Source organism: Natrix helvetica, assembly GCF_964273705.1.
Source record: "Natrix helvetica genome assembly, chromosome: 4".
In the NCBI taxonomy this organism is placed as follows: domain Eukaryota; kingdom Metazoa; phylum Chordata; class Lepidosauria; order Squamata; family Natricidae; genus Natrix; species Natrix helvetica.
This window is the reverse complement of record NC_138550.1, coordinates 157,134,634-157,160,670: the sequence shown is the minus strand read 5'-3', so window position 1 is coordinate 157,160,670 and position 26,037 is coordinate 157,134,634. Positions and strand designations below refer to the sequence as shown.

General features: G+C 41.0%; 1 protein-coding gene across 1 annotated transcript in view; it reads right to left on the bottom strand.

Moving 5' to 3' along the window:
* The window catches only part of NSMCE2 (NSE2 (MMS21) homolog, SMC5-SMC6 complex SUMO ligase), a 262,790-nt gene that overhangs the window by 158,887 nt on the left and 77,866 nt on the right, over positions 1 to 26,037 (bottom strand). The window contains exon 4 of the mRNA XM_081950604.1: positions 7,307 to 7,460. Coding sequence (XP_081806730.1) covers positions 7,307 to 7,460 — 154 coding nt within the window. The remainder of the gene's footprint in view (positions 1 to 7,306; positions 7,461 to 26,037) is intronic.

Below are 26,037 nucleotides of genomic sequence, written 5' to 3'. Positions count from 1 at the left end.
TGATGGTCACAATGCCCTGGGGTCATGTGATCCCCTTTTACCACCTTCTGCCAATCAAAGCCAATGGGAAAGCCAGATTCACTTAACAACCGTGTTACTAATGTTAACAACTGCAATGATTCCCTTAACTGTGGCAAGAAAGGTCCTAAAATGGGGCAAAACTCACTTCAATGTCTCACTTAGCAACAGCATTGTTGGACTCAATTGAGGTCATAAGTCGAGGACTATTTGCTTAATTTACTACCATAACTGATCCCGGAATAACTGTACAGGTAGCCCTGGGGCTGCATTGAATCTTGGAGATACATAGAGAATCCAACAAACTTCTCTAATGATGAGAAAGTAACATTTAACAAAATGGGGGTAAGTTCCACCTCTCTTATCAGCTGGAGAATGGTGTGGGGGATACAAACCCCTTGGTAGAGGATAAATAGAAATAGAATCAAGGAAGCCGTTATAGGCTGGCTATAAAAGTGAGTCCCAAATTCTGGTCCCAAATTCCAACCTTAATGTTTTATTTTATTTTATTTTTTTAAAAAAATTGTAAATTAAAAAAAAACCTTTATTAAAATTTTAAAAGAACAATAAAATATAAGGGAGAGGGGAATATTTGGTCTTTGGTGCTCTCCGACCTTAGTTGTTTTTACCTAGGAAATTATGACCATCCTAGGCAAAAAAAAAACCACTAGAGAATTCCTGTAAGCCTGAACTCTGACAAGTTAGCTATCAGCAGGCACATAGACATAAACAGTATCTACATACTGTGCAAGAGAGACAATCAACAAGCCAAAAAGGAAACAAAAAGACCAAAACATCTCCCCCGCCAGCAATCAACACCCAGATGAGTAGAAATTAACACTGATTAACCTTGAACCAGCAATCAAAAAGTAAACAATACCCCAATCGAGGAATTGCCAAAAGAGCTAACAGTCAACAGCTATGCAGTTAGTCCTCGACTTACAACAGTTCGCTTAATGATCTTCAAAGTTGCAATGGCATTGACAAAAGAGACTTATGAACATTTTCCACACTTATAATACAATACAATAGTAGAGTTGGAAGGAACCTTGGAGGTCGTCTAGTCCAACCCCCTGCCTAGGCAGGAAACCCTATACCGTTTCAGACAAATAGCTATAGTTATGACCACTGCAGTATCCCTATGGTCATTTGATTTGTGGTGATTTACATTCGGATGCTTGACAAGTGACTCACATTTATGACGGTTGCAGTGTCCCGGGGTCATGTCATTCCCTTTTACAACTTCCTGATAGGCGAAGTCAATGAGGAAGTCAGATTCATTTAACAAACGTGTTACTAACTTGGCAACTGCAATAATTCACTTAACAAATGTGGCAAGAAAAGTCGTAAGATGGGGCAAAACTCTCTTAACAAATTTCTCACTTTGCAACATAAATTTCGGGCTCAGTATTGTGGTCGTAGATTGAGGCCTAGGTTGAGGTCTACCTACCTGTACCAAGAAACCATCAAGAACATCCCCACCAACACAGACGGGGCAAGGCGCTAGAATATAAACTGTGAGCAAACCCCACTCCTCACTAGCACTGATGATATTACCTACTTTTCGTAATGAAACATTGACAAGAAAACAAGCAAACTCAGAGAGTCCCAAGGACCATTCACAACCCATCATAAAAGGAAAAAACAGAAGGAAATAAAATGCTATATAAATAAAGTGACAAAAAAGTACATAAAACAAATTATTAAAAAACATGACCTTTGACTTTTTCCACTCCAGAAACAATAGTAAAATGCAACAACCTCTGCGTTTAAACAAATAATAGCAATTCTATAACTTTTAAAGTGCTAATAATTGTATATTATTAATATTAAAAACAATTATATACAGTATTTTTATTTTAAGTTTAATCTAACCTATAATAACCTATTAACCATAAACAATTCATAATCATATATTTAACAATAAACAGGATTTCTCTAATGAAATCAGGTGTAATCGTCAAATCCCAAAGATATGTGCATTTTAGATGACTTTGGCTGGCTGTCAAGAACAGGTGCTTTCTAAAAACATTGTGTGGGCTTCTCCCTTCAAATCTATTGTTTTAGTTATTTGCAGATTGATGCAGATTTAATCAATCAGTTAATAGTTAAAAGATTAAGCACTCTTTGATGTATAGATTAAGACTTCTTAAAACGAATGACAACTTTATTCGTTATTATCATGATTGTCAGTCTTGCTGTCCTATTCCAGTGACACAATCATGAATTTAAATACTCTTTTCTAATACCCATCTCAGCAGCTGACAGCAGCAAATTGACCTGTTCTGGGTGATGGAGGGAGCTAAGCAAAGTCATGCCTTGGACAGGATATCACTAAGAAATCTTGAGGCTCTATACTAGAACAGGAAGTTTTAAAAAATTCCTTCAAGTAGGTGGTGGCTAACCATTTTTGCATGGCTTTCAAGAGCTCTTCAACTATATGTCCATGAAGTCATCAAGCGCCACTTCAAGACGACTCTCACCTTCCGATTTTCCCACCCTACCTCTTTCTCCATGAGCATTGAACAACAGCTGTTACCCTAAGTTGGATCTTTTGAGCAAATATTTGACAGTTTTAAGAGTTAGACGTGTATGTATGTATGAGTGTTAATTACCTATCTGCATGTTGGTATGTATTCCCCCTGAAGCTAAGACAAAAACATTCCATTACAATTGCATGGTTATTGTTTTGCATACCGTAGCAGCATAACCCTTGTGGTTGTGAGAATGTGAAGACTGCCAAGCCAATATAGTGTCAGTAAATGATCTATTTCCTAGCCAACGCCAGCTGCTTTTTCAAAAGACAAACTTGGTTTAGGCCTAGAATTCCCATTTTACTATAGATTAAGTTCATTACATCTGAACTGTTGCAGAAGGTTGCAGTAAACAAGAATAAAATCATTCCTAAACTATCTTACGTTCCCAATGTTGCACCAGGATTAATGGACTTCATGTGTAAAAGGAGACATTAAAAAAATAAAACTAACCAGGTGGAATTTGAATGTCAGGGCATTGAGTTCCAGGGCAGCCCATACAGCTCCTAAAATACTCACCAGAGTTATTTGTGTATTTCACTGAAGTTCAGGTTATTCATCAATAAAAGATTAATGGAGGTCTTGCACATTAGTTAAGGACCAGGGTTGTGTAGAAACCTCAAATTAATTGAGAACTTAACTTAAAAATAGTGCTAGGAGTTCTGGGGCCCTCCCCATCAAAGAAATACATTTCCCAGAATTCTCTATCCCATCGCTTGCTCCTGGGGAGGAAAGCTATGGCAAATCTAGACAGCATACTAAAAAGCAGAGACACCACCCTGCCAACAAAAGTGCGTATAGTCAAGGCTATGGTTTTCCCAGTTGCAATGTATGGCTGTGAAAGTTGGACCATAAGGAAGGCTGAGCGCCAAAGAATTCAGGCCTTTGAACTATGGTGCTGGAGAAGACTCCTGCGAGTCCCTTGGACTGCAAGGCGATCAAACCCGTCAGTCCTAGAGGAGATCAACCCTGACTGCTCTTTAGAAGGCCAGATCCTGAAGATGAAACTTAAATACTGTGGTCACATAATGAGAAGGAGAAGAGCCTAATGCTGGGAAAGACTGGAGAAGAGCCTAATGCTGGGAAAGACTGAGGGCAAAAGAGGAAGGGGACGACAGAGAAGGAGGTGGCTGGATGGAGTCACCGAAGCCGTAGGTGTGAGCTTAAATGGACTCCAGAGGATGGTAGAGGACAGGAAGGCCTGGAGGAACATTGTCCATGGGGTCGCGATGGGTCAGACATGACTTTGCAACTAACAACAACCTTTTATAGAAAGGACATTGACATTTCAAGTGCTCTGCCCATCTCTTCATTACAAAGCAAAGATTATGTCCCTCAACCATTCTTCTCTAACCCACAGTGGCTCACTCTCGGACATAAGGCATATTGCAATGTCCTAATAATATATTCTATATGACAGGGGAAGAAAGCTTTGAGAGCAGGTGAGTTCTCCTTTTCTGAAGATACATTAGGACAGCGGTCCCAACTTTTCCAGATTGGCAGACTGATGGGGAAGGAAAGGAGATGATTCTGTGTGAGTGGCAGGCACATGCGCAGTTCCATTGGCACAATGAAGCTTCATGGGCAAGCGTGCACACTTGTGTAAATTGAGATAAAAGGGCTTTTATACTGAGAATCTCAACATTTGAAAATTAGCAATAGTAAAACTTCCGTATTCTTAGCAAGATAATCCCATGAGTTTATCTATGTATCAAAAGGAGTTGACTCAAGAGAAACTTGTCCTTTGATTTTCCTTTGAAATCCACAGTATCCCAGTGCCTGAAGAACTTAGATACCTTACTCCAAAAATCTTCGAAAGCTTTTCCATATTAACCTACCCAAGGTTACCTATCCACAAGTATCTGTCTACTTTATGAAAACATGCTCTAGAGAAGCAGACACTTCCTTCATGCAAACTATTGCCTCATCACCCCAAGCTTTGGTAGGTCACAATAAGCCAAGAATTAGCCTTAAGAGTCTGAAAGAAGTGAACTCCCACACCAGTTTTAAAAGTGCTTGTGGAACACCAAAATTAAATGCATCTTATTTTTTTTTTCAAAATCAATTGGATATGAACTGGTTCCATATATAGGCCCTCTGGTTTCTCCCTTGCATTCTGCAAACTGGAAATGCAACCTGTGTCATTCCCAATAGCATTGTGGCTCTGGATGCCTGGAAGAAATTTGGAAAACAAGCTGTCCAAGGATCCCAGTTTTCCCACAGCAGCCCCAAAATGACTGAATTGAGCCATAGGGATTTTAATATGCTGCGGTGTTGCAGGGCTTATGTATACAAGCTGTAGACCTGGGAACAGACACCGTAAGCATTTTCTAACAATACAGTTCCATGATTATAGCAAAGGTCTCTTCAGAGTTGCAACACAGCCTGGATTGTGAAATTGGAGCAATTTTGTTAAGAGTGACAAAACAAAAACAGCTTACCTAATCAGTTTAGAAAGATCATATCAAAAAGAGAATGTAACATACGTATAATTTTTTTTAAAAAAAGCTCATCTTCAAATATTAAAAAAAAAGTTATGAAGCAAGAGTTTCCTTACATAATTATACAAATAAAACCAGCACCATGAGACTAAATAAAAATCATTTTTTTTACTACTAGGACCCCTTCCTTGAAACCTAATAAAAGGAGTGAAAATCATGGCTTCATCCTCCCATTGTCCTCTTTTGTGTTGTAAAACAATTTGCTAGTAAATTAAAAGGAAAATGTTGAATCTGTTTAAATGTACACATTAATTGGAAACAGAGTATAACAGGAACCGTTCTGGCTTCCGTTCAGTTTGACAATAGAGAATTTGCTCTCAAAATTCTTTCAAAAGAGAAGAGAATGTTGGTGAAAATCTCATGAAGTGTTGTGTGCTCACACACATTTACTAATGAGAAGGCTCTTTGTGTGTCTTTGGGCCTTAAGACCTTTTGGGTGCTATACAAGCATTTTTGCAGGTTCCTAGAGCTTTAAATTTAATTTAATGTTTCAATTCAATCCCATTCAAAGCATCAGGAGATAACTCCTTCTGGGAGGTTCTTTTTGAGTTGGTCACTAATATGGAGGAATCCTATCCTTGAGAAATTATTAGAAGATATTTTTTCCTTCCCAAGAAAGAATCCAGAGAAATCATCCCTCACACATTTGATGGAGAAATTCCAAAAGGCCAGTTGTTAAAATGGATGGGAGCAAAAAGACCAGAAAAAAAACTCTATGCACTTTTTCTTCACAACATTCTAGCTAAGAATACTGTTTTGCCTTTCTTCCTCTTCCAAAGCCAAGAGGTAATTTGGGAATGGGAGGGCTGAGCAAAAATGTATGTGCTACTTGTTTTAGAATAGATGCAGAGCAGTGGTTTCTCTACCTCTGACTACTGCAAGGCACATGGATTGCCCTTGAAAAGTACCCAGAAACTTTAATTAGTTCAAAATGTGATGCCCTGCATGGTTTTGTGCAAGTCTAGATTTGCACGTTTGTCACTTCTCTTGCAGATTTGTTTCCGGCTCCAATTTGAGGTGCTGGTTTCATCTTTTTGAACCTTACATGACTTGGGACCAGGTTATTTTAAGGACCGTCTTTTCCTCTCTTATGGGGGTTCATCTAGTGCAGCAGACACCAACTGGTGGTCCATGGACCACTGGTGGTCCGCAATAAAATTCTGGTGGTCCGCAGAAAAATTATTTGCATTTTCTATATTGCACTAAATCAGGAGTCCTCAAACTACGGCCCCTGGGCCAGATATATGTAATGAATGCTTGTGTTGCTGCAGAGAGTCCCCCACTTTGGGGTCTTTTTGTGTGGGTCGGAGGGGGGGCAGATATTCTGATTTGTGGTCTGCTTCAGCCTCCTGGTGCGGGGCTTTGGGTGAAGGCTGAAGGGAAGCGCCACTGATGGCAAAGAGCCGGAGGGCCTTGTTCCAGTGGGACTGCATCATGGCCTGGAACTGACTGACCATCTCAGTCCACTGAGCCTCCAGGCACTGGTACCTGGCCTTGCACTCCCGTAGGTCTTCCCTCTGCTAGGAAAGACTATGCTCGTAGTCCTCAGTGAGATGCTTCTGTTTAGCCTCCTTCTCGGTCAAATCCAATTTGAACTGAGCTGTTTTGCCAACTCTTTCTCGTGGTGGCTGCTTAGCTCCAGCAACTGCTTCCTGTTGGGGCCCTAAGAAGCCCGGGCAGAGAAGCAAGGAGTGACGAGTAGCGGCTGCCAAGGCGCCCCTCAACGTGAGTGACGTTGAATTGGCCACGCCCACCCAGTCACATGACCACCTTGCCGCTGCCAGCCAGCCAGTCATTAGGCAGATCATCTTAGTGGTCCGCAAGATTTAAAATGATGAATTTAGTGGTCCCTGAGGTCCGAAAGGTTGGTGACCCCTGATCTAGTGCAAAAGAAGAAGAAGGACCTTTTCTATGATGGCTCTCTCCCTGTGGAACCTGTGGGAATCAGACTGGTCCCCACCTTGATACTTTCAAGAGACCCTTAAGACCTGGTTCTGCCAGTGGGCCTAGGGACCAAAGGGTGACCCAAAGCCCATCAAGTGGCTTGTCTGATTGTTGTTGCTAGGAATTTGATAAGTTTTGCATTTGGGATCTTATTTCTTGTAAGCTGCCTGGAGCCACTGAGAGTTGGGTGGCTATATAAATTTTCTTAATGCATGAATAAATATCACAGGTTTGTAGTAAGAGACAAACGTAACAGAGGCACTGAGACCATATACAACATGATGAGCTTAATCATAAAGCCACACTTACACTGAGCCTTCATCTGCTTTATCTGCTCCTTAAATAGGACAACTTTCTCATTTCTTTGTAAATCGGCATTACAGTTCTTGCTTTCCAGGTTTCTGAATTTCTCCATGACTAGATGACTTAAATCTGGGACAATTTCTGTTTTTCCTTGTTTTATCTGGGAAAGAAAAACACATAAAATAAAAGAAGACACAGATTTAACCCAGTTGTTCCCAAGCAAATATCAGTTCTCTGAGCTCATCAGAAAAAAAAAAGGCAGTGATTTTCTAAAATTCCCAGTTTATTTACTTGGCTCCAATGATATTAAATTCTGGAACTGCAAGAATATGGAAATGGTTACACCAGCTTTACAATCCACGTCCACGCAATTCTCATTAAATTATCATTAAAATTGGATTAACGCACTTAATGACTTGCTTTGATTCAAGTGGGGAATTTTGAAATGAACGTGCGAAAAAAAATCTACCACAAAATACTATCATAACATTGCACCATGTATTTCTAAAGCTTCCAGAGCAGTAAAAGAGAACAGAAGAAATGGCATCAGAAATGAAGCATTCTCAGAAATTGTGATATTGAAACTAGACATGCTAATCCAATAGACAGGTTAAATATTCTTTGAAAAATTAAATAAATGGACTGAACTCACAACTCTAGGGGCTCAACCAAATGCATTAACATCTCCTTAGGATTTGCCAGATCACTACTTCACTCACTTTTTGCACAAAATTGTGTCTAGTCTGCTTTTAAAGCTACCAAACATAATGTCGTTTGAAGGCAACAAATTCCTCAGTACAGGCAGCCCTCGAGTTACAACAGTTTGTTTAGTGACTGTTCAAGGTTACAACGGCACTGAAAAAAGTGACTCGTGACCGTTTTTCACGCTTATGATCCCTGCAGCATCCCCATGGACAGGTGATTTCTATTCGGATGCTTGATAACTGACTCACATTTATGGCGGTCGTAGTGTTCTGGGGTCATGGGATCGCCTTTTCCGAACTTTGGACGAGCAAAATCAATGGGGAAACCAGATTCACTTAACATCCGTGTTGCTAATTTAACAACTGCAGGGATTCAGTTAACAAACGTGGTAAGAAAAGTCGTAAAATGGGGCAAAACCCATAATAAATTTCTTAGCAACATCAATTTTGGGCTCAATTCTGGTCGTAAGTCAAGGACTGCCTGTATAACTAGACCAGTAGTTCCCAGTCCTTCCAGATGCTTGAATTTTGACTCAGTAATAGACAGAATAGGTAAGCAATTCTGGGAATTGATAGTGTTTCTCAGCCATGGCTATTTGAATATACACTATATCAGGGGTGTCCAAACTTGGGAACTTTAAGACTTGTGGACTTCAACTCCCAGAATTCCCCAGCCAGCCATGCTGGCTGGGGAATTCTGGGAGTTGAAGTCCACAAGTCTTAAAGTTCCCAAGTTTGGACACCCCTGCACTATATGAACTTCAGCTCCAACTCCCATGCTTGCTGCAGAATTCTGGGAGTTGAAATTGACACCTTTCAAGTAGCCAAGATCGAGAAACACTGTTTTAAGAAGATAACTAGCTTGAGGAACACTTGCCGTATTTTTCGGAGTATAAGATGCAGCTTTTCCCCACTAAAAAGAGAGTGAAAATCTGGGTGCGTCTTATACACTGGAAACAGCATTTTTGGCCTCCAAAACCCTGCCCTGCGCATCCTGTTTTTGCAAAAATGGACATGCAGAGGGTTTGGAAGCCCTGCAAATTGCTCCTGAGGACTGGAGAGGGCAAAAATGAGTGAAAATGGACCTGTTTTTCACAAAAACGGGGGTGGTTCTGCCCTCCCAAGCCCCCAGGAGCACCCTGCAGGCCTTCCAAACTCTCTGCACATCCATTTTTTGCAAAAAAACAGGGTGTTCTTTGCTCATTTTTGCCCTCCCCAGCCCCAGGAGCACTCTACAGGCCTCCCAAACCCTCTGCACGGCCAATTTTTTGCAAAAAATGGACCCGTTTTTTGCATCCCAAACCCTCCATGCATTTCACAAAAAATGGGAGATTACAGAGATTTTGGGAGGCCTGCAGAGTGTTCCTGGGGGCAGTGGAGGGGAAGAACCTTTTTTAAAAAAACATACCTCTTCAAGATCTTGGTGGGTCTTATACTCCAGTGCATCTTATAGTCCGAAAAATATGGTCACTAGACTTCCTTCTTTTGACCAGTTCTGAATCTCCCTTGTAGTTTCAAGGGATGAACCGAGTTGCAATATCGAATATTGATATGAAAAACTTTTCACCATCCAGGTTTTCTACATCTTGTTCAATTTTTATACGCCTCTATCATATTTCCTCTGACTTATTTTCATTCCACAATCGCTGCAGTCTTTTCTTCTCAGTTCCAGTCTACTCATTATTATAATTGCCCACCCTTTTTTTTTCAGATCAACAATATCTCCTTTGAGGTTTGATCAGCAATCTATGGAATGAAACCAGTGGTTATCATGCTAGAGACAATCATTTTGTCAGTAAAATCTGATGTCTTCCAAGTCATTAAAGGAACAACCATAGGAAGAATTATGGACTAAATCTATAAAATGTATGCCAAGTTATAACTTAAAAGAAATTCAGTACAAAATGTTCTACAGGGGGTACACAATGCCATCAAATAATATTTACCACAGAAAAATCACGTAATAATAAACATTGGAGATGTCATGAATCAGAAAGAACATTTTATCACATATGGTGGACATGTAAACAAATCAATTTAAATTTGAAATTAAACTAGAAACGTTTTTACTAGGCATAATAATTTCAGAAAAAAATTATCAGAAGCATCATAATTTAATGAGATATATGTTTACAACAGAAGAATAAATTTTGCCTAACATTGGAAGAAAGATACAATTCCAATAATATCTTATTGGGAACTTAAACCTAGGGAATATGTAGCAATGGCAAAGCTAACATATATCTAATAGACGTTTAATCAAATTTAAACAAGAACGGTCTCCATGCATACAATACGGCAAATGAACAGATGTGCAAAAAGGGAAACATTAGAAACCCATAATCCTTTTTCTTTGTTCTTCAAAATTATTGTTGGGTATTTTAATTCTTGTTAAATTAGTTCAGATTATATTTTCCCCCCTTTTATTAGAAATATATCAGGTGTATAGATCAACTTCAATACCAAGCCGCTGTGGTAGCTCTAGCCAATTCTTTATTGTACAACAAATACTTTGATGTAATCTATAGCAAAATCTAAAAAAATTTTTTTGTACCCTGTAAGATTAAAACGAATAGTAATGCACATAACTTTTCTGCAATATGTGTCCTCCCTAGACTCTCCAAACTGGTTGCGACTGTTACTCCCCCAATTTCCCAGTCAACATGTAGGATGAGTAGTTTGGGAGTTGCAACAACAGGCCCCAACATAGGGTAACCAAAAAGGAGTCTCGTTGCTCATTCACTATTACTAAGCTCCTGAATCAGACACATTAAATCCTAGAGTATTGTTCATAAATCAGAAAATAGTATTTCATCATAGGGGTTACTCAGGGACTCAAGATTTTCCCTGCATCTCTGTCCTCCCACAGCTGTGATGGTGAATCTGTGGCACGCAGAGCCCTCTCTGTTGGCACGCATGCCATCGCCAGCTGCTCTTCCCGGTTCCATCACGCACACGTGAACCAGCTGTCCAGAAGCGCAGCTAGCCACCATGTGCATGCGCACCGGCCAGCTTCTCTCTTCTGGGTTCCGGCATTCCGGTGTGTGCCGAAAAGGTTAACCATCACTGCCCTACAGAGGGGATCTGTGAAGATCCTATTTCTATCAGTCATTATTCTATTAATATGCACGTTTGAATGAAGGTAGGACAAGAAGCAATGGATGGGAACTAATCAAGGGGAAAAGCAACCTAGGAGTAAGAAGAAATTTCCTGATGATGAGAACAATTAATCAGTGGAACGGGTTGCCTTCAGAAGTTGTGGGTGTTCCAATGCTGGAGGTTTTTAAGAAGAGATTGGATAACCATTTGTCTGAAGTAGCGCAGGGTTTCCTGTCTGAGCAGGGATGTTGGACTAGAAGAACTCCAAGGTCCCTTCCAACTCTGTCATTCTATTCTGTTCTAATTCTGTTCTAATTGCTCCCTGCAATTAGTCAGTTGAGATTTCTTTAACCAAGCAATCCCTCTTAACTAACAACAACAGGATGTCATTTCTTACAATTTAATCCATCCAGCAGAAATTGGGAAAGTTCACCTGCCCGTACCTGAATGCTGTCACATACACTGCACAGTGCCAATTTGAGATAGACATTGTTTTAGGTATGACTATGTACACACACACTCTTGCACACACCCCTTAAATAACATCCTGGTAGCAGCCAATAATTCCTGAACTAATGACAAGCACTTTCGCTAAATCTCTTATATGACAAAGAGTGTTCCTAAGCAGCTGTTTCAAACATTGCTACAATCCTACTTCATTTGAGGTATGAAGGGGAAGTTGGTGATTTTGCATTTCCATATGTCACGGCAATATATTCTGTGGAGTGTATAAGACACCAAAAATCAAATATAGTTACTTTCAAACAAACATCCTCCTGTCTGCATGCACAAGCATGCTTTGAACTGGAGCCAAAGACGAGCAAAGAGATACGAGGTTTGGGAGCAAGGCTTTGCAAAATTACAGATATCTAAATTTCTTTCAATAAGCTGAGCTGCAAACGTGTTAATAATTATGCAGAAACACAACACAGCAATGAAACTCTGAACAACAGAAGCAATGATAATCTCACCTGGTTTCAGTAGGTGGTGGGAAATGTTTCACTGAATTACCTTTGACTTTTATTTATGCCACTCGTTTTGAGAATTGACCCCCTGTCCTTAAAAAAAGGTAAGAATTACCTTCAAGTTGAGCTCACATTGCGGTGAATTTGGGGACACACTCACATTGCCAGGGTTCTCAACTTTAAGAGGTGTGGACTTCCAACGCCCCGAATTCCCTAGCCAGCCATGAGAATTCTGGGAGTTGAAGCCCATACCTTAAAGTTGCTAAGAATGAAAAACACGCCACGCTCTTTAAATGTGAAAGAAAAAGTTATTTTGCGGTGTTCAAATTTCAGTTCTGGATATTCTTCCATGCCATTTTGTCAAAGGTCTGCATGGCTATGGATGGATGGATGGATGGATGGAGGGAGGGACAGAGACAGAGACAGAGAAAGAGAGAGAGAGATTTCTTTAATGCTCAAAATTCTGCTATATCAACCTCTCCAATATTAAAGTTTGATAGCTGTGGATGTGCTTTGGGATAGACATATTCCTTATTTTCGCCCACAAATCAAGAGTGCCTAGCTTACATAGATGTAAGGCAAGCAAATCCATTCCTTCATTCCAAACTGTAAGATTTAATAATAATAATAATAATAAATTTGGATTTATTAGCCGCTCCCTTTCCAAGTAGGACTCGGGGCGGCTCTTGCTAAGTTTATAAACAGCAGTCAAAATAAATATGCTTGCAAATTAGCTTGAATATATAGAATTGCTTTGGAAAAGTTTTTAATCGGTCTTATTGAAAAGTAATTTTTCAATAAGTCATTGAATTGAAAAACCTGCAAAAAATACCACAGGGTATTCTCAGCTCCTTTCTGCTTTTTCAAATATGCCCTTTTAAATTGCCTCCAGCAAGAGGGACTTCCACCCCTCACATAGATAGGTTTCTGGTCTACAGTCTACATCCCATAACTCCTCAATAGACTCAGTCCTAGGTAACTGAGGTGATGTTTTTCTCCACTACTTATGAGTGTAGTGCTGAAAACCTCTTATTATATTAATATTTCTCCAATATTTTTGAGAAGGTCTACTTGGGTCTAGCCAGGCAGGTAGTCCTCGACTTACAACCATTCATTGAGTGTCTATTGCAAAAAATAAAAGTGACTGTTACTTTTAGTGAAGTTACAAACAACGGCACTGAAAAAAAGTGACTTATGATCATTTTTCACACGTACATCCATACCCTTGGTTACTTGATCAAAATTTGGATGCTTGGCAGCCCACATATAGATTAGATTAGATTTATTAGATTTATAGACCGTCCCCTCTCCCCGAAGGGACTCGGTTATAACGATTGCAGTATATACACTAGTCTTGTTGTATTCGGGTCTTTTCCCGTGTAAGATTGAGATTGTCTTGGCAACGTTTAGGCGAGGTCCCACTTGCCATCTTCAAGCTGGTGTTTTCGGCTTCGTGCTTGTGCGAGTAAGACGTGGTCAGAGCTGTCGTCTTTCTATAAATCTTGGTGTGTGTGTGTGTGTGTAGTGCTGGATTTGTTGCTGTAAGCGGGTAAGTGGAAAAGGGAGGAAGTTTCCAGCACATGAAACTGATTTTGAAGAAACCAAATTAATCTCCAAAACAGAACACTTCAACAAGAGAATAATTATGGAAGCCATCAAAATAGAGAAACACCCCCACAACTTGAATAAACGTGACGATGCCTCCCGCCTACCAGATGTCTGGAAACCCGCCCTAGTCAACAAACAAACCCCACCCACCACCCAGGTCGTCACAACACAAAAGAACAACGGACACACAGCCAGCACCTCAGCCACACAGGATGATACGAAACAGCCGATCAATCTACAAACATCAACTCCATCTACCAGTGGAGGCAAGCTGTTCCACTGATTAATTGTTCTAACTGTCAGGAAATTTCTCCTCAGTTCTAAGTTCTCTCCTTGATTAGTTTCCACCCATTGCTTCTTGTTCTACCCTCAGGTGCTTTGGAGAATAGTTTGACTCCCTCTTCTTTGTGGCAACCCCTGAGATATTGGAACACTGCTATCATGTCTCCCCTAGTCCTTCTTTCTATTAAACTAGACATACCCAGTTCCTGCAACCGTTCTTCATATGTTTTAGTCTCCAGTCCCCTAATCATCTTTGTTGCTCTTCTCTGCACTCTTTCTAGAGTCTTCACATCTTTTCTACATCGTGGTGAGCAAAACTGGATGCAGTATTCCAAGTGTGGCCTTACCAGGCATTATAAAGTGGTATTAACACTTCACGTGATCTTGATTCTATCCCTCTGTTGATGCAGTCTAGAACTGTGTTGGCTTTTTCGGCAGCTGCTGCACACTGCTGGCTCCTATTTAAATGGTTGTCCACTAGGACTCCAAGATTCCTTTCACAGTTACTACTGTTGAGCAAGGTACCACCTATACTGTACCTGTGCATTTCATTTTTGTTGCCTAAATGTAGAACCTTACTCTTTTCACCAGTGAATTTCATTTTATTAGATAGTGCCCAATGTTCACGTTTGTCAAGATCCTTCTGTATCTTTAGCCTATCTTCTGGAGTGTTGGCTATTCCTGCCAGCTTGGTGTCATCTGCAAATTTGATGAGTTCCCCATTTATTCCCTCATCCAAATCATTGATGAAGATGATGAAGAGTACTGGGCCCAAAACAGAGCCTTGGGGTACTCCACTGTATACTTCCCGCCATGAAGATGCAGTTCCATTGAGGACTACACGTTGAGTGCAGTTGGTCAGCCAGTTACGAATCCATCTGGTGGTGATGCTGTCTAACCCACATTCTTCTACTTTATCTAGTAGTAGGTTATGGTCTACCTTATCAAATGCCTTACTGAAGTCCAAGTAAACTATATCGACGGCATTCCTCTGGTCCACTAATTTTGTCACATTATCAAAGAATGCAATAAGATTAGTCTGGCATGATCTGTTTTTGACAAACCCATGTTGGCTTTTGGCTATTACTTTGTTTGCTTCTAGGTGTTCGCTAATTTGTTGCTTGATTATCTTTTTCAGAATCTTTCCTGGTATTGAGGTCAGGCTGAAAGGTCTGCAGTTTCCTGGATCTGGTTTTTTCCCCTTTTTTGAAGATGGAAACCACATCAGCTCTTTTCCAGTCCTCTGGTAGTTACCCGGTGCTCCAGGATCTCTGAAAGATATAATTCAGTGGTTCTGAGATCTCATCTGCCAGTTCCTTCAGAACTCTGGGGTGTAATCCATCCGGTCCTGGTGATTTGAACTCGTCTAGGGTAGACAGGTGCTCACTTACCATTTTCTTCCCTATTTCAACTTGTGTTCCTAATCTAATTTTTGTGGTGCTGTTTTTGATAGGTTGGACTGTTTTATCCCTTTGTGTAAAGACAGATGCAAAACATGAGTTAAATAGTTCTGCTTTCTCCCTGTTGCTTGTCACCTTCTTGCCACTTTCTCCCAGCAATGGACCAATTGTTTCCTTAACCTTTTTCTTGTTTTTAACATGTTGGAAGAAGCTTTTTTTTGTTATTTTTTACTTTTGTGGCGAGCCTTTCTTCATTGTGAGCCTTAGCTTTCCTCACTTCATCTTTACATGGATTCCCCCAACTTCAAAAACCAGCCAAACCAGTACCATACCTAACCTAATCTGTTGAATCTTTTAGTGATGGTGCCACCGAATTGTGATGAAAAGAAAACTGACAAGCACCATCAAAGCAGGAATGAAAGCTTTGAAAGACTGAAGTGGGGAAGGGGTGGGGAGGGGTGGAATCTGCAGTTGCATGGTAAGAAGAATGTTTGAAAGACAAAAGTCTGGGGATGAATGAATGAAGCATTGTACTGCAATATCTTTATCGATACTAAGAGATTGAAGCTGGGGAGTTAAAAGACTAATAGAGGCAGGTAAACCTTGATTTACAACCAAAAATTCTGTACCTGACTCTATGACCTCTTTTGCCACAGTTGTTCAGGAAATCAGTGCAGTTGTTAAGTGAATCACACAGTGGTGGTTAAGTGAACCCAGCTTCCCCATTGATTTTGCTCATTGGAAACCAACAAGAGTTACCAATGTGATAAAGGAAAATGAGTCCTGGCATTTTGCATATTGTTGTGTTATGTTTGCCACCTAATGAAAGATGGCATTAATTTACTTAATTGTATGGATTTTGATTCATTCTTCAGGAAGCAACACTGTGTGACATGCCCAGACTGTGGGAGTTCTACAGAGGATCTAGATTTAAATAGAGGATCCATGACAGGGGTGGGAACAGAAGAAGAAACACCAAATGCAGGTAGTCCTTGACTTACGAACACAAATTGAGCCCAAAATTTCTGTTGTTAAGTGAGACATTTCTTAAGTGAATTTTGCCCCTCTTTACAACCTTCCTTTCCTCAGTTGTTAAATGAATCACTGCAGGTGACAAGTTAGTAACAAGTTGTCAAGTCGATCTGGCTTCCTCATTGACTTTGATTGTCAGGAGGTCGCAAACGGGCGTCACATGACCTTGGGACACTGCAGTTGTCATAAATATGAACCAGTTACCAAGCATCTGATCACATGATCATGGGGATGCTGGAAAGCTCGTAACTGAAAAATGGTCATAAGTCACTTTTTCCAGTGCCGTTGTAACTTTGTATGGTCACTAAATGAACCCTTGTAAGTGGAGGACTACCTGCAGTTCAAAAATGTTATTCTTGAGATGCTATCAAGGAGAAGACTCCAAATCAAGGTTGCTTCCTAAAGAGTTGATCATGGAGCGACTTTGTTTATGAGGAGGCCTGAGGTATTCAGATCTATCTTTTCTGTCCTGTTCGCAGTAACGTCGTCAGCCTGAAGATTTTTTTTTTTTTAATGGTTAGTGGGGCCACCTTGATTTCGTTCGCAGCTAATCAGATGAATCTCAACTCGTCAATCCTGCAACCTGTCCTTTGGTGGGCTGCTGCTTCCCAGATGTCAAATTGAAGGAAACGCTTGAAGCCAACCAACCCCCTCATAGCAAATACTGGCGTGTTGCTTCAAATGTACTAGAGTGAGGTAAAGGACAATGTTCATGGCACTTCTGTCAATGAAGAAACAGCCACACGCTTCAATCAACAGTTCCCTGGGATTGGCTAACATACTGAAAATTCACATGCTATTTTGTCATGGGGGTGGAGGAACAGAGAGTATCTAAAATATTTGGCCAGTGACACAACCAGCGCAAGCAGGGAGTGGCCATAGCACATAAGTATTAATGGGCTAATCCCCTCGAAATTGTTTATAGCAATTGCAGCAATGATAACAACAGCATCCTTTCTCTAATATCTATTGGAAAAACATCTCTGTAGCAATCCGGTTTATCAATACTCTCTATCGCTGACTCAGAGCTCTCAAATGCATTAACATACTTTCTAATGTTTAGCTTCTGCAATCTATCAGCTCACTATAATTTCCACTCCTGAAATGTTCTCTCTCCTCAAACAGGAACTGTTTTTCCACCCATGAGTTTCTCTGACGTAAAGTCCTACACTTCTGACTGCGCCAAACAGCAAACACAAGACAGGCTAAACAAAGCTGGCAAGAAGACAATTGCCAGTTCTTTCTTCATTGTATTTAATGCAAATATGGAAATATGCCTTCTACCATGTGGTCTATATACGGTATCATTTATTTGTTCTTTCGTTTAACCATTCATTCGAATTTGTGATAGTCTCTCATCTTCAGTGGACTCTGAGCGGTGTACAAAATCAAAACATCCATAGAAACAGATAAGACATGAGACCACGCAGAAAGTCCAGACCAGAAGTGGTATTCAGTCAGTTCTGACCGGTTCTGGTGAACCGGTACCAGAAATTTTGAGTAGTTTGGAGAACCGGCAAATATCACCTCTGCCTGGCCCTGGCCCCATCTATTTGCTGACTCCCGAGTCCCAGCTGATCGGCTGGGTCTTCTTTTGTTGCCCTGCACAGGAGAACAGAACTGGAAAGCAGGTTAATGGGATAGGGAGGGAATGGGGATTTTACAGTATCCTTCCCCCGCCACGCCCACCAAGCCACGCCACACCACGCCCACAGAACCGGTAGTAAAAAAAATTGAATCCCACCACTGGTCCAGACTAAAATGATCTTAAAAGGTACACCAAAAAAGTTCTTCCTAAAATATAATAATAAATTAATATATAAATTCCAGGCCGAAGACTGCTGCACTCATATCAGAAGCACTCAGGCGTTTCTGGGTTGAAAGGATTAGCTGGTGACATCACCGTTCCCTCGGGACGCCCACCTTTCAGGAGCTGGAGTGAAAGATGAGAACCCACAGCAGCTTTCAGGTCTCGAACGTGGCCTTGCTAACTTCATGCCCAGTGTTCCAACCTCTTGAGTCACCATGCTCCTTCAAGGCCTGAGACTAAAGCCAGAATATTAAGTGCCATTAAAAAAAAATCCAAGTTAGAGTTCCCATTACAGGTTCTTCATTATTTCATTCCCAAATGAAAAACACCTCTGATCTGCAAAGAAGCAGCTCATGCAGACTTCCAATTGTGATGATGCTCCATAGCGGCCCCCTAGCCATCTGGTAGAAGCTACAATGACACCATATGCATCATGACATTATCCTCCAAAAGATATGACTTATTTAACTTACTGTATTTTTCGGACAATAAAAGGCACCGGTGCATAAGACGCACCAAGATTTCGAAGAGGTAAGTAAGGAAAAAAAGTGTTTGTCCTCCCTGCCCCCCAGGAGCACTCTGCAGGCTTCAGCAGGGCTAGGGGAAGGCAAAAACGCTTCAGCTTTTGCAAAAAACTGTCCGTTTTTCACCCGTATTTTGCAAAAAAAGGGGGCATTTTCCCCTTCCCCCAGCCCTGATGAAGCCTGAAGAGTGCTCCTGGGGGCTGGAGGAAGGGGGAAATGCCTCCATTTTTTGCAAAAGATGGCCTATTTTCTGCCCATTTTTCGCAAAAATGGGGTGCGGGTGGGGGGCTTCGGGAGGCCACAAATGACTGTATTCAGTGTATAAGATGCATCAACATTTCCACGCTCTTTTAGGTGGGGAAAAGGTGCGTCTTATACTCCGAAAAATACGGTATGTCATTCGGACAAGGATATCAAACAAATATGATGTTGGACACTCAGCGGGCGACATTTTGTTGTATTCCCCTGCCCAGTGTACAATCGGATGTCAGGTTGTATCCAGCCAGAAATCAACATCCATGTCCTGAAGAAAAATTAAGCTAAACTGTCCCAAAGGTGCTTTTTTTCAAGAAGCAACTGGACTTTCTGGTTTTTCTTTGAAGAGGTTTCGCTTCTCATCCGAGAAGTTTCATTCAGCTCACTGAATGAATGAACGAACTGAGTTCAATGAAATGAATGAAACCTCTTGGATGAGAAGTGAAACCTCTTCAAGGAAAAACCAGAAAGTCCAGTTGTTTCTTTAAAAAAAGCACCTTGGGGACAACCATGTCCTGAATGACAGAGAATCTCCATAGATAATTAAGCTTATCTGCCACATGTGATCATTCCAAATTAAGAATCTTTTGTAAGGGGCAAGGCAATATGGCCTCTGATGAATCCATAGAAGTCAGTTTCACAGGATGATTTTCTAACATCAGCCCATCATGAGCAATAGCTATGCAGACTAGTCATTCCAGGGTTTACTAGCATAACTTGTTCCACCCAAGCTCTCCAAAATTAAAAAGGGGAAAAAGAAAGTCAAAGGAAGGACGAGGTAAAAAAAAAAAGGCATTCTAAATCTTGAGGATACTCTAAGAAAATTCCTCTTCATCGTCTACTTTTCACCAGGTTTTTTTTTCTTTCCCTTCTTGGTGGATAAAATATGTTAAACAAGGCAGCCAGCTCTTCTACAAGATGGAAAAGGGGCAGGAAGCCACCCTGCCAGCTGACAGGCACAAGTGATAAATGAGCAGCAACGTGAAGCTGCAATATGGAAAACACCCTGTGGGAACAGAGGGGAAAACGTACAACCACACACTGACTTTTGAGAAAGTTTCTGCCAGACTTTCAAAGAAGAATCTGCATTTCAAAACAGGAATGGCCCTGTCCTCCGAGACACCTAAAAGAGAACATCTGTTATGTCCAACCTTCCTGGTACAATGGTATGATTTCTGCTTGCACTAAGAAAAAATGGAGTAGCCCAGTTTTCACATACTGAATTGCAAACTGTAATTAAATATTTCTTTATTATCAGGCACATGCACGCATACCCACACACGCCTCTTTCTCCAGATTGGGGAGGAGCTGCTAGCTACCGTATTTTTTGGAGTATAAGACGCACCGGAGTATAAAACGCACCAAGGTTTTGAAGAGGCAAATTTTTAGAAAAGGGTTGGCACTCTGCAGACCTCCCAAAAATTGCCTGTTTTTTCGCGAAAACGGGCCCGTTGGTTTTTTTTTTTTTTCAAAAAAAGGGCAGGCATAGCCTTTAGGAGGCTTGTAGAGTGCTCCTGGGGGGGGGGGACAAAAACAAGCAAAAAAATGGCCCATTTTTTTCAAAACCGGCCCATTTTTGTCAAAAAAACCCAGCATGCATAGCATTTAGGAGGCTTATAGTGTTCCTGGGGGCTGGGGGGGGGACAAAATTGAGCAAACAACAGCCCATTTTTCGCTCATTTCTGCCCTCCCCAGCCCCCAAGAGCACTCTGAAAGCCTCCTAAAGACTCTGCACGGCCATTTTGGTGAAGGGGCAGGGTTTTGGGAGGCAAATAATTGCTGTATTCAGTGTATAAGACGCACCCAGATTTTCAGCCTCTTTTTGAGGCAAAAAGGTATGTCTTATACTCTGAAAAATATGGTATGTTGCTAAAATAATATTTCACCATTCCACAAATGCAAAATTTTCCAAAAATCCTTGCATGTTGAGCCTCTGCATGATACTCTGTGCCTTCTTTGAATTGAGAACAAATCAAGGCAGCACTTTAAACAGAAACATATAAAACAGGCTCTGCTAAAATTGCATCATTTTGTTTTTGTGCTCAATATTCCAAATGCAGGTTAGATCCTAAATCCTCAACTTACGACCACAACTGAGATCAGAATTTCTATTCTAAGCAAGGTAGTTAAGTGACTCGCACCTGATTCTGTGGTCTTTTTTTGCCATGGTTGTTAAGTGAATCATTAAAATCATTATGTGAATCACGTGGTCAAATTAAGCAAATATATCTTTGTTTGTCAGAAGCTGGCTGGGAATGTGGCAAATAGGGGTCACATGAGCCTGGGACACTTCAACCATTGTAAATACATGCCGATTGTTAAGTGCCCAATGTCAACCCTGGAGCTATTTTGGAACGTCTTCAGGGCTGCCACAGCAAGGCTGGTTAGAGCTGTGGGAATGGAAAGGGAGGAGTAGAGATAGCTGGGGACTTGTAGCCAAAATAAAATTCTTCCTTTTGTGTATTCCGGCCACGGAATAATGACTGAGGCATTCGATTGTACTCTACTGTCTTTAATGACTACAACAACAGTTAAAGAGCACAACAGACTCATCTTGTTTTGACACCAGCTGAGGTTGGGACTGGGGGCAGCTGAGGTTGGGACTGGGGCTTGGATGGACCATGTGATGGACATGTGGACTGGGGGAAGGAACTTTGAATTTAATTTGGGCGAGGAAAACCTCGAGACCTTCAGAGTTGGGTTTTCACCAGATGTGCCAATATGACATGCCTAATAAATTTGGACTTTGAGGAGCACCTTGGCCACAGAGTTTTGATTGCATTGGGTCTGTTACTTGGAACCTTGACACCCAAATTTTGATCCTGTGACCCTCTTGATGCTGCAATGGTCATAAGTGTGAGGACCAATTGTAAGCAATTTTTTTCAGTTCCATAGTAGCTTCAAAGGGCAGTTAAATATATGACTGTAAATCGAGGACTACCTGTACACATTTTTCAAAATGTAAATATGCCGTTGGCCTCAAACTGAAAGCAAAGAACAAAGAATGTCTCAGCTTTTCACGATCTAGAAAATGCATCTGTTTTCCGTGGAATTATTAGACGTGAGCTTTTGAACAATTTAAAACAACATTTAATCTATATAAATATTAGCATGTACTGCAGAACTGTCATGAGTACAACGAAAGGGGAAAGGAGAAACTGTGGTATCCAGAAAGCTGAATCATTAGTACAATTCTAAGAATATATTTGATGCTGTTGCCACATGTCTGAAACTTCAGCTTAATGTCTTTGAATCCGCTGCTAATTTGGGCCTTGGGAAACACCACCAACCTTTTAGATCAAACAGGAGATCAAAAAGTTTCCTGGGGAGTATGGTAAACTCTCTGTTGAGTGTGCGTATGTGTGCTGCTTTATAAAGATGTGCAAAACTTTGGGAGCCAAAAGGTTGACTGTATCTTCTGTTGCAAGGTATGCGTGCAGAATTGTGACAGTTTGCCATTTCAACAATTCCCACACAACTGCAAGTATTGCAAGACAACTGGAAAGCACAAGGCTGGGGGTCTAAATGATGAACAATTAACCAGCTAAAAAATGGAAGGATGCTTCTGATGGCTAAAGTAGGTGTGTGTGTGTCTGTGTGTGTGTCTGTGTGTGTGTGTGTGTGTGTGTGTGTCTACGAAAACATATATATCTACGAAATCTAAACTTCAGTACTGCGCCTACTGCAAAATTGCTGCCTACTGCTTTACATTGCAATGATTCATCACTTGGTTACAAATAACAATTTACAGCTTCATTCATTATGGGGTGGAAATATAAGCTGTCTCTGCTATCCTGAATTATTCTTTGACCAAAGCACAACCATTGTTCTCTTCCTCTCTTTGAAAACAAAAACAACAACTTCTGAATCTCTTTCACTGAAAAACCTCATTTCTAGAGGCCTGAATTGGCATTGGATTTATAGATACCTTTTTTAAAATGCCCCCCCGCCTCTCACACGATAGTAGCAATAATTTAGCTATATCCAGAGTAAACAATTAAAAATGATTGATATTAGAAAAAGAAAAGGCTATACACCTAAAATTAATTTTTACTGTTTACTTTACTTCTCCATATCTTTTTCTTCCTGGCAATCATCTTTCTTTCCACTATGTCCATATACATATTTATTTATCACTGGCCGATAAATCAGCGTTGCCCAAGTATTTATTTATAGGGGGAAAATATCTGAACCAAACGTAGTTTCTAATGTTGGATTTTCCCCCTTACCAGAGGGAACCCCCTTGTGGAATACTGTGAATCTGTTACCATGACAATTCCACAGCGCTGTACAGTAGAAGCCAGTATGGCAGTACAGCACAACAGGCTGTATCTTAACAGAACATCCCAAGGGTTGTTAGGGGTGTCTTACCTCCTACAATATTTTTCTCCAGAGAGTAAGTCATTTCTGTACCAGGTTTGGTTGAAATTGTTCGAGCCGTTCCAGAGTTATGCCGGAACACACACACACACACACAGCGCCATTTTTTATATTTATCATTTGTTAAATGTATACAACTTCTCATTAGAATATCTGTGACTCTGGACAGTGAACACAGTTTAAAACAGGACAGTAAAATAAATAATCAAAAAGCTAACAACAACAAAAATTAAAAGCAGTAAAACTATTAAAACCATGAAACATAATTTGTTTCCATAACTAAAGATAATTAATCCTTGATGTACCTCAATTCATTTAACAACTGTTCAAACTTATGACCGCCCGTTAAAAATTGAATTATGACTGTGGGTTTCACAGGATCACCATTCGTGGGCTACTCGGGTGCTTCCAACCGGCAAAGTTAATGGGGGAATGGATGGTCATGTACAATTTGCTTAACAAGCATGTGATTCACTTAAAAACTCATACCAAAAAAGGTCATGAAACCAGGTGTGACTCCCTTACTCTATTGCTTAGAGACAGAAATTCCAGTCCCAATTGCAGTGTTGTCGAGAACTACATGTATGTAACCACCTTACAGATTTTATGCCAACATTACCCAATCATCCCCCAGATTAGATGGTGATTCTGTTTTTTAAACAAACAAACAAAATCTTGTTTTTGAAGAACTCATCAAGTTCAACCATTATCTTTTCATTCTTCTTCTTAATCTCATTTCTCCACCTTCTTATACTTGCTTTGCAATCCTTGTACAAACAATCATGGTTGCATTCTGACCACATTCATTTAACCACCATATATTCTTGACTTCATCTCTTCTTGTTTCACCACAGAAACTTCTTAGGTACTCCACTCCCATTTGCAATTAACTTTTTTTTTAAAAAAATCTTCTGACATAATCAAATCTCATTCCATATAACAATGGAAGCAAAAACCATAAATTTATGGCAGAAATGGGCATTTCTTACACATGTATGCATAAGTACACTAAATAACCGTGGACAACTCAAATTATTTCCTTAATCCCAGATAAATCATTTGTTAAGTATTCTGTGTCTTCCTCTCCTTCTCCTTTCCACCTCTTCCTCTTCCTCTTCCTTGGGTGTTGAGGGATTCTACTCATTGATCTTCACTTATCATCATGTACTATATTCTCTTATATATTGATGGCTTTTTTTTAGCTAGTCCTTGATTTACAACAGGACTTTTAATAGTTACAACAGCCTTGGAAAGGGAGGTTTACGGTCCATAAAACACTTCCGGTCATCATAAACTATTGCCCCCCTTCTTTTCACTAGACTAGACATACCCAATTCCTGCAACTGTTCTTCATATATTTTAGCCTCCAGTCCCCGAATCATCTTTGTTCCTCTTCTCTGCACTCTTTCTAGAGTCTCAACATTTCTTATATTGCACCAAGCAAAGCTGGATGCCGTATTCGAACTGTGGCTTCATGAAAGCATTATAAAGCGCTACTAACACTTCACATGATCTTGACTTTGTCTCTCTATTAACTTGCCTAGGATTGCGTTGGCTTTTTTGATGGCTGCCAGGACACTGCTGGGTTATATTTAAGTAGTTGTCTATTAGGACTCCTAGATCCCTCTTGCTGTTGTTGTTGCTGATTCAGGTTCCACAAATTCTATACCTGTATATTTGTTTTTTCTTGCCTAAGTGTAAAACCTTATTTTTCTCACTGTTGAATTTCATTTTGATAGAGAGAGCCCAGTGTTCAAATCTTTCAAGATCCTTCTGGGTCTTGAGCCTATCTTCTAGGGCAGTGATGGCGAACCTATGGCACGCGTGCCACAAGTGGCACGCGGAGCCATTTGTCAGGGCACGCGAGGCATTGCCCTGTCAGCTGGCAAGCGCGCATGCGCGCACTGACAGCTGAGTTAACCTTTTTAAAAGCTATTTTTCGCCTTCTCCAGGCTCCAGAGGCTTTATAGGAGCCTGGGGAGGGCGAAAAGAGCCTCTCCTGCCCCCCCCCCCCGGAGGCTTCAGGGACCGTCCGGAGGCTTCCCTGAAGCCTTCGAAACACTTAAAACCACCCTTCAAACAAACCAGAAGTGACTTCCGGGTTGCTCGGAGGGTCGTTTTAAGCGTTCTGAAGGCTTTAGGAACCGTCCGGGGGCTTCCCTGACGCCTTCGGAGCGCTTAAAACGACCCTCCAAGGGTCTCCGGGGGGGGGGGAGGCTCTTTTCGCCCTCCCCAGGCTCCTATAAAGCCTCTGGAGCCTGGGGAGGGCGAAAAAAGCATGTAAAAATGGGGGGGGGGGACGCGTTGTGCGCGCATGCGCACTGGGGGATTGCGCGTTGCATTATGGGTGTGGCACGCCCGCACACGACCCCCCGCGCTCCCCCCACTTGTGGCACGCGAGCAAAAAAAGGTTCGCCATCACTGTTCTAGGATGTTGGCTTATTCCTGCCAGTTTGGTGTCATCTGCAAATGTAACAAGTTCCCCTTCTATTCCCTCATCTAAATTGTTTATGAAGATATTGAAGAGTACTGGGCCTAAGAAGAAGCTTCTTGGATGAGAAGTGAAACGTTTTCAGGAGAAAATACCAAGAAAGTCCAGTTGCTTTTGAAAAGCACCTTTGAGACAACCATGATTGAGAAACTCCATACCCAACAGCCTGGTCCTCTTACTTTCCTAT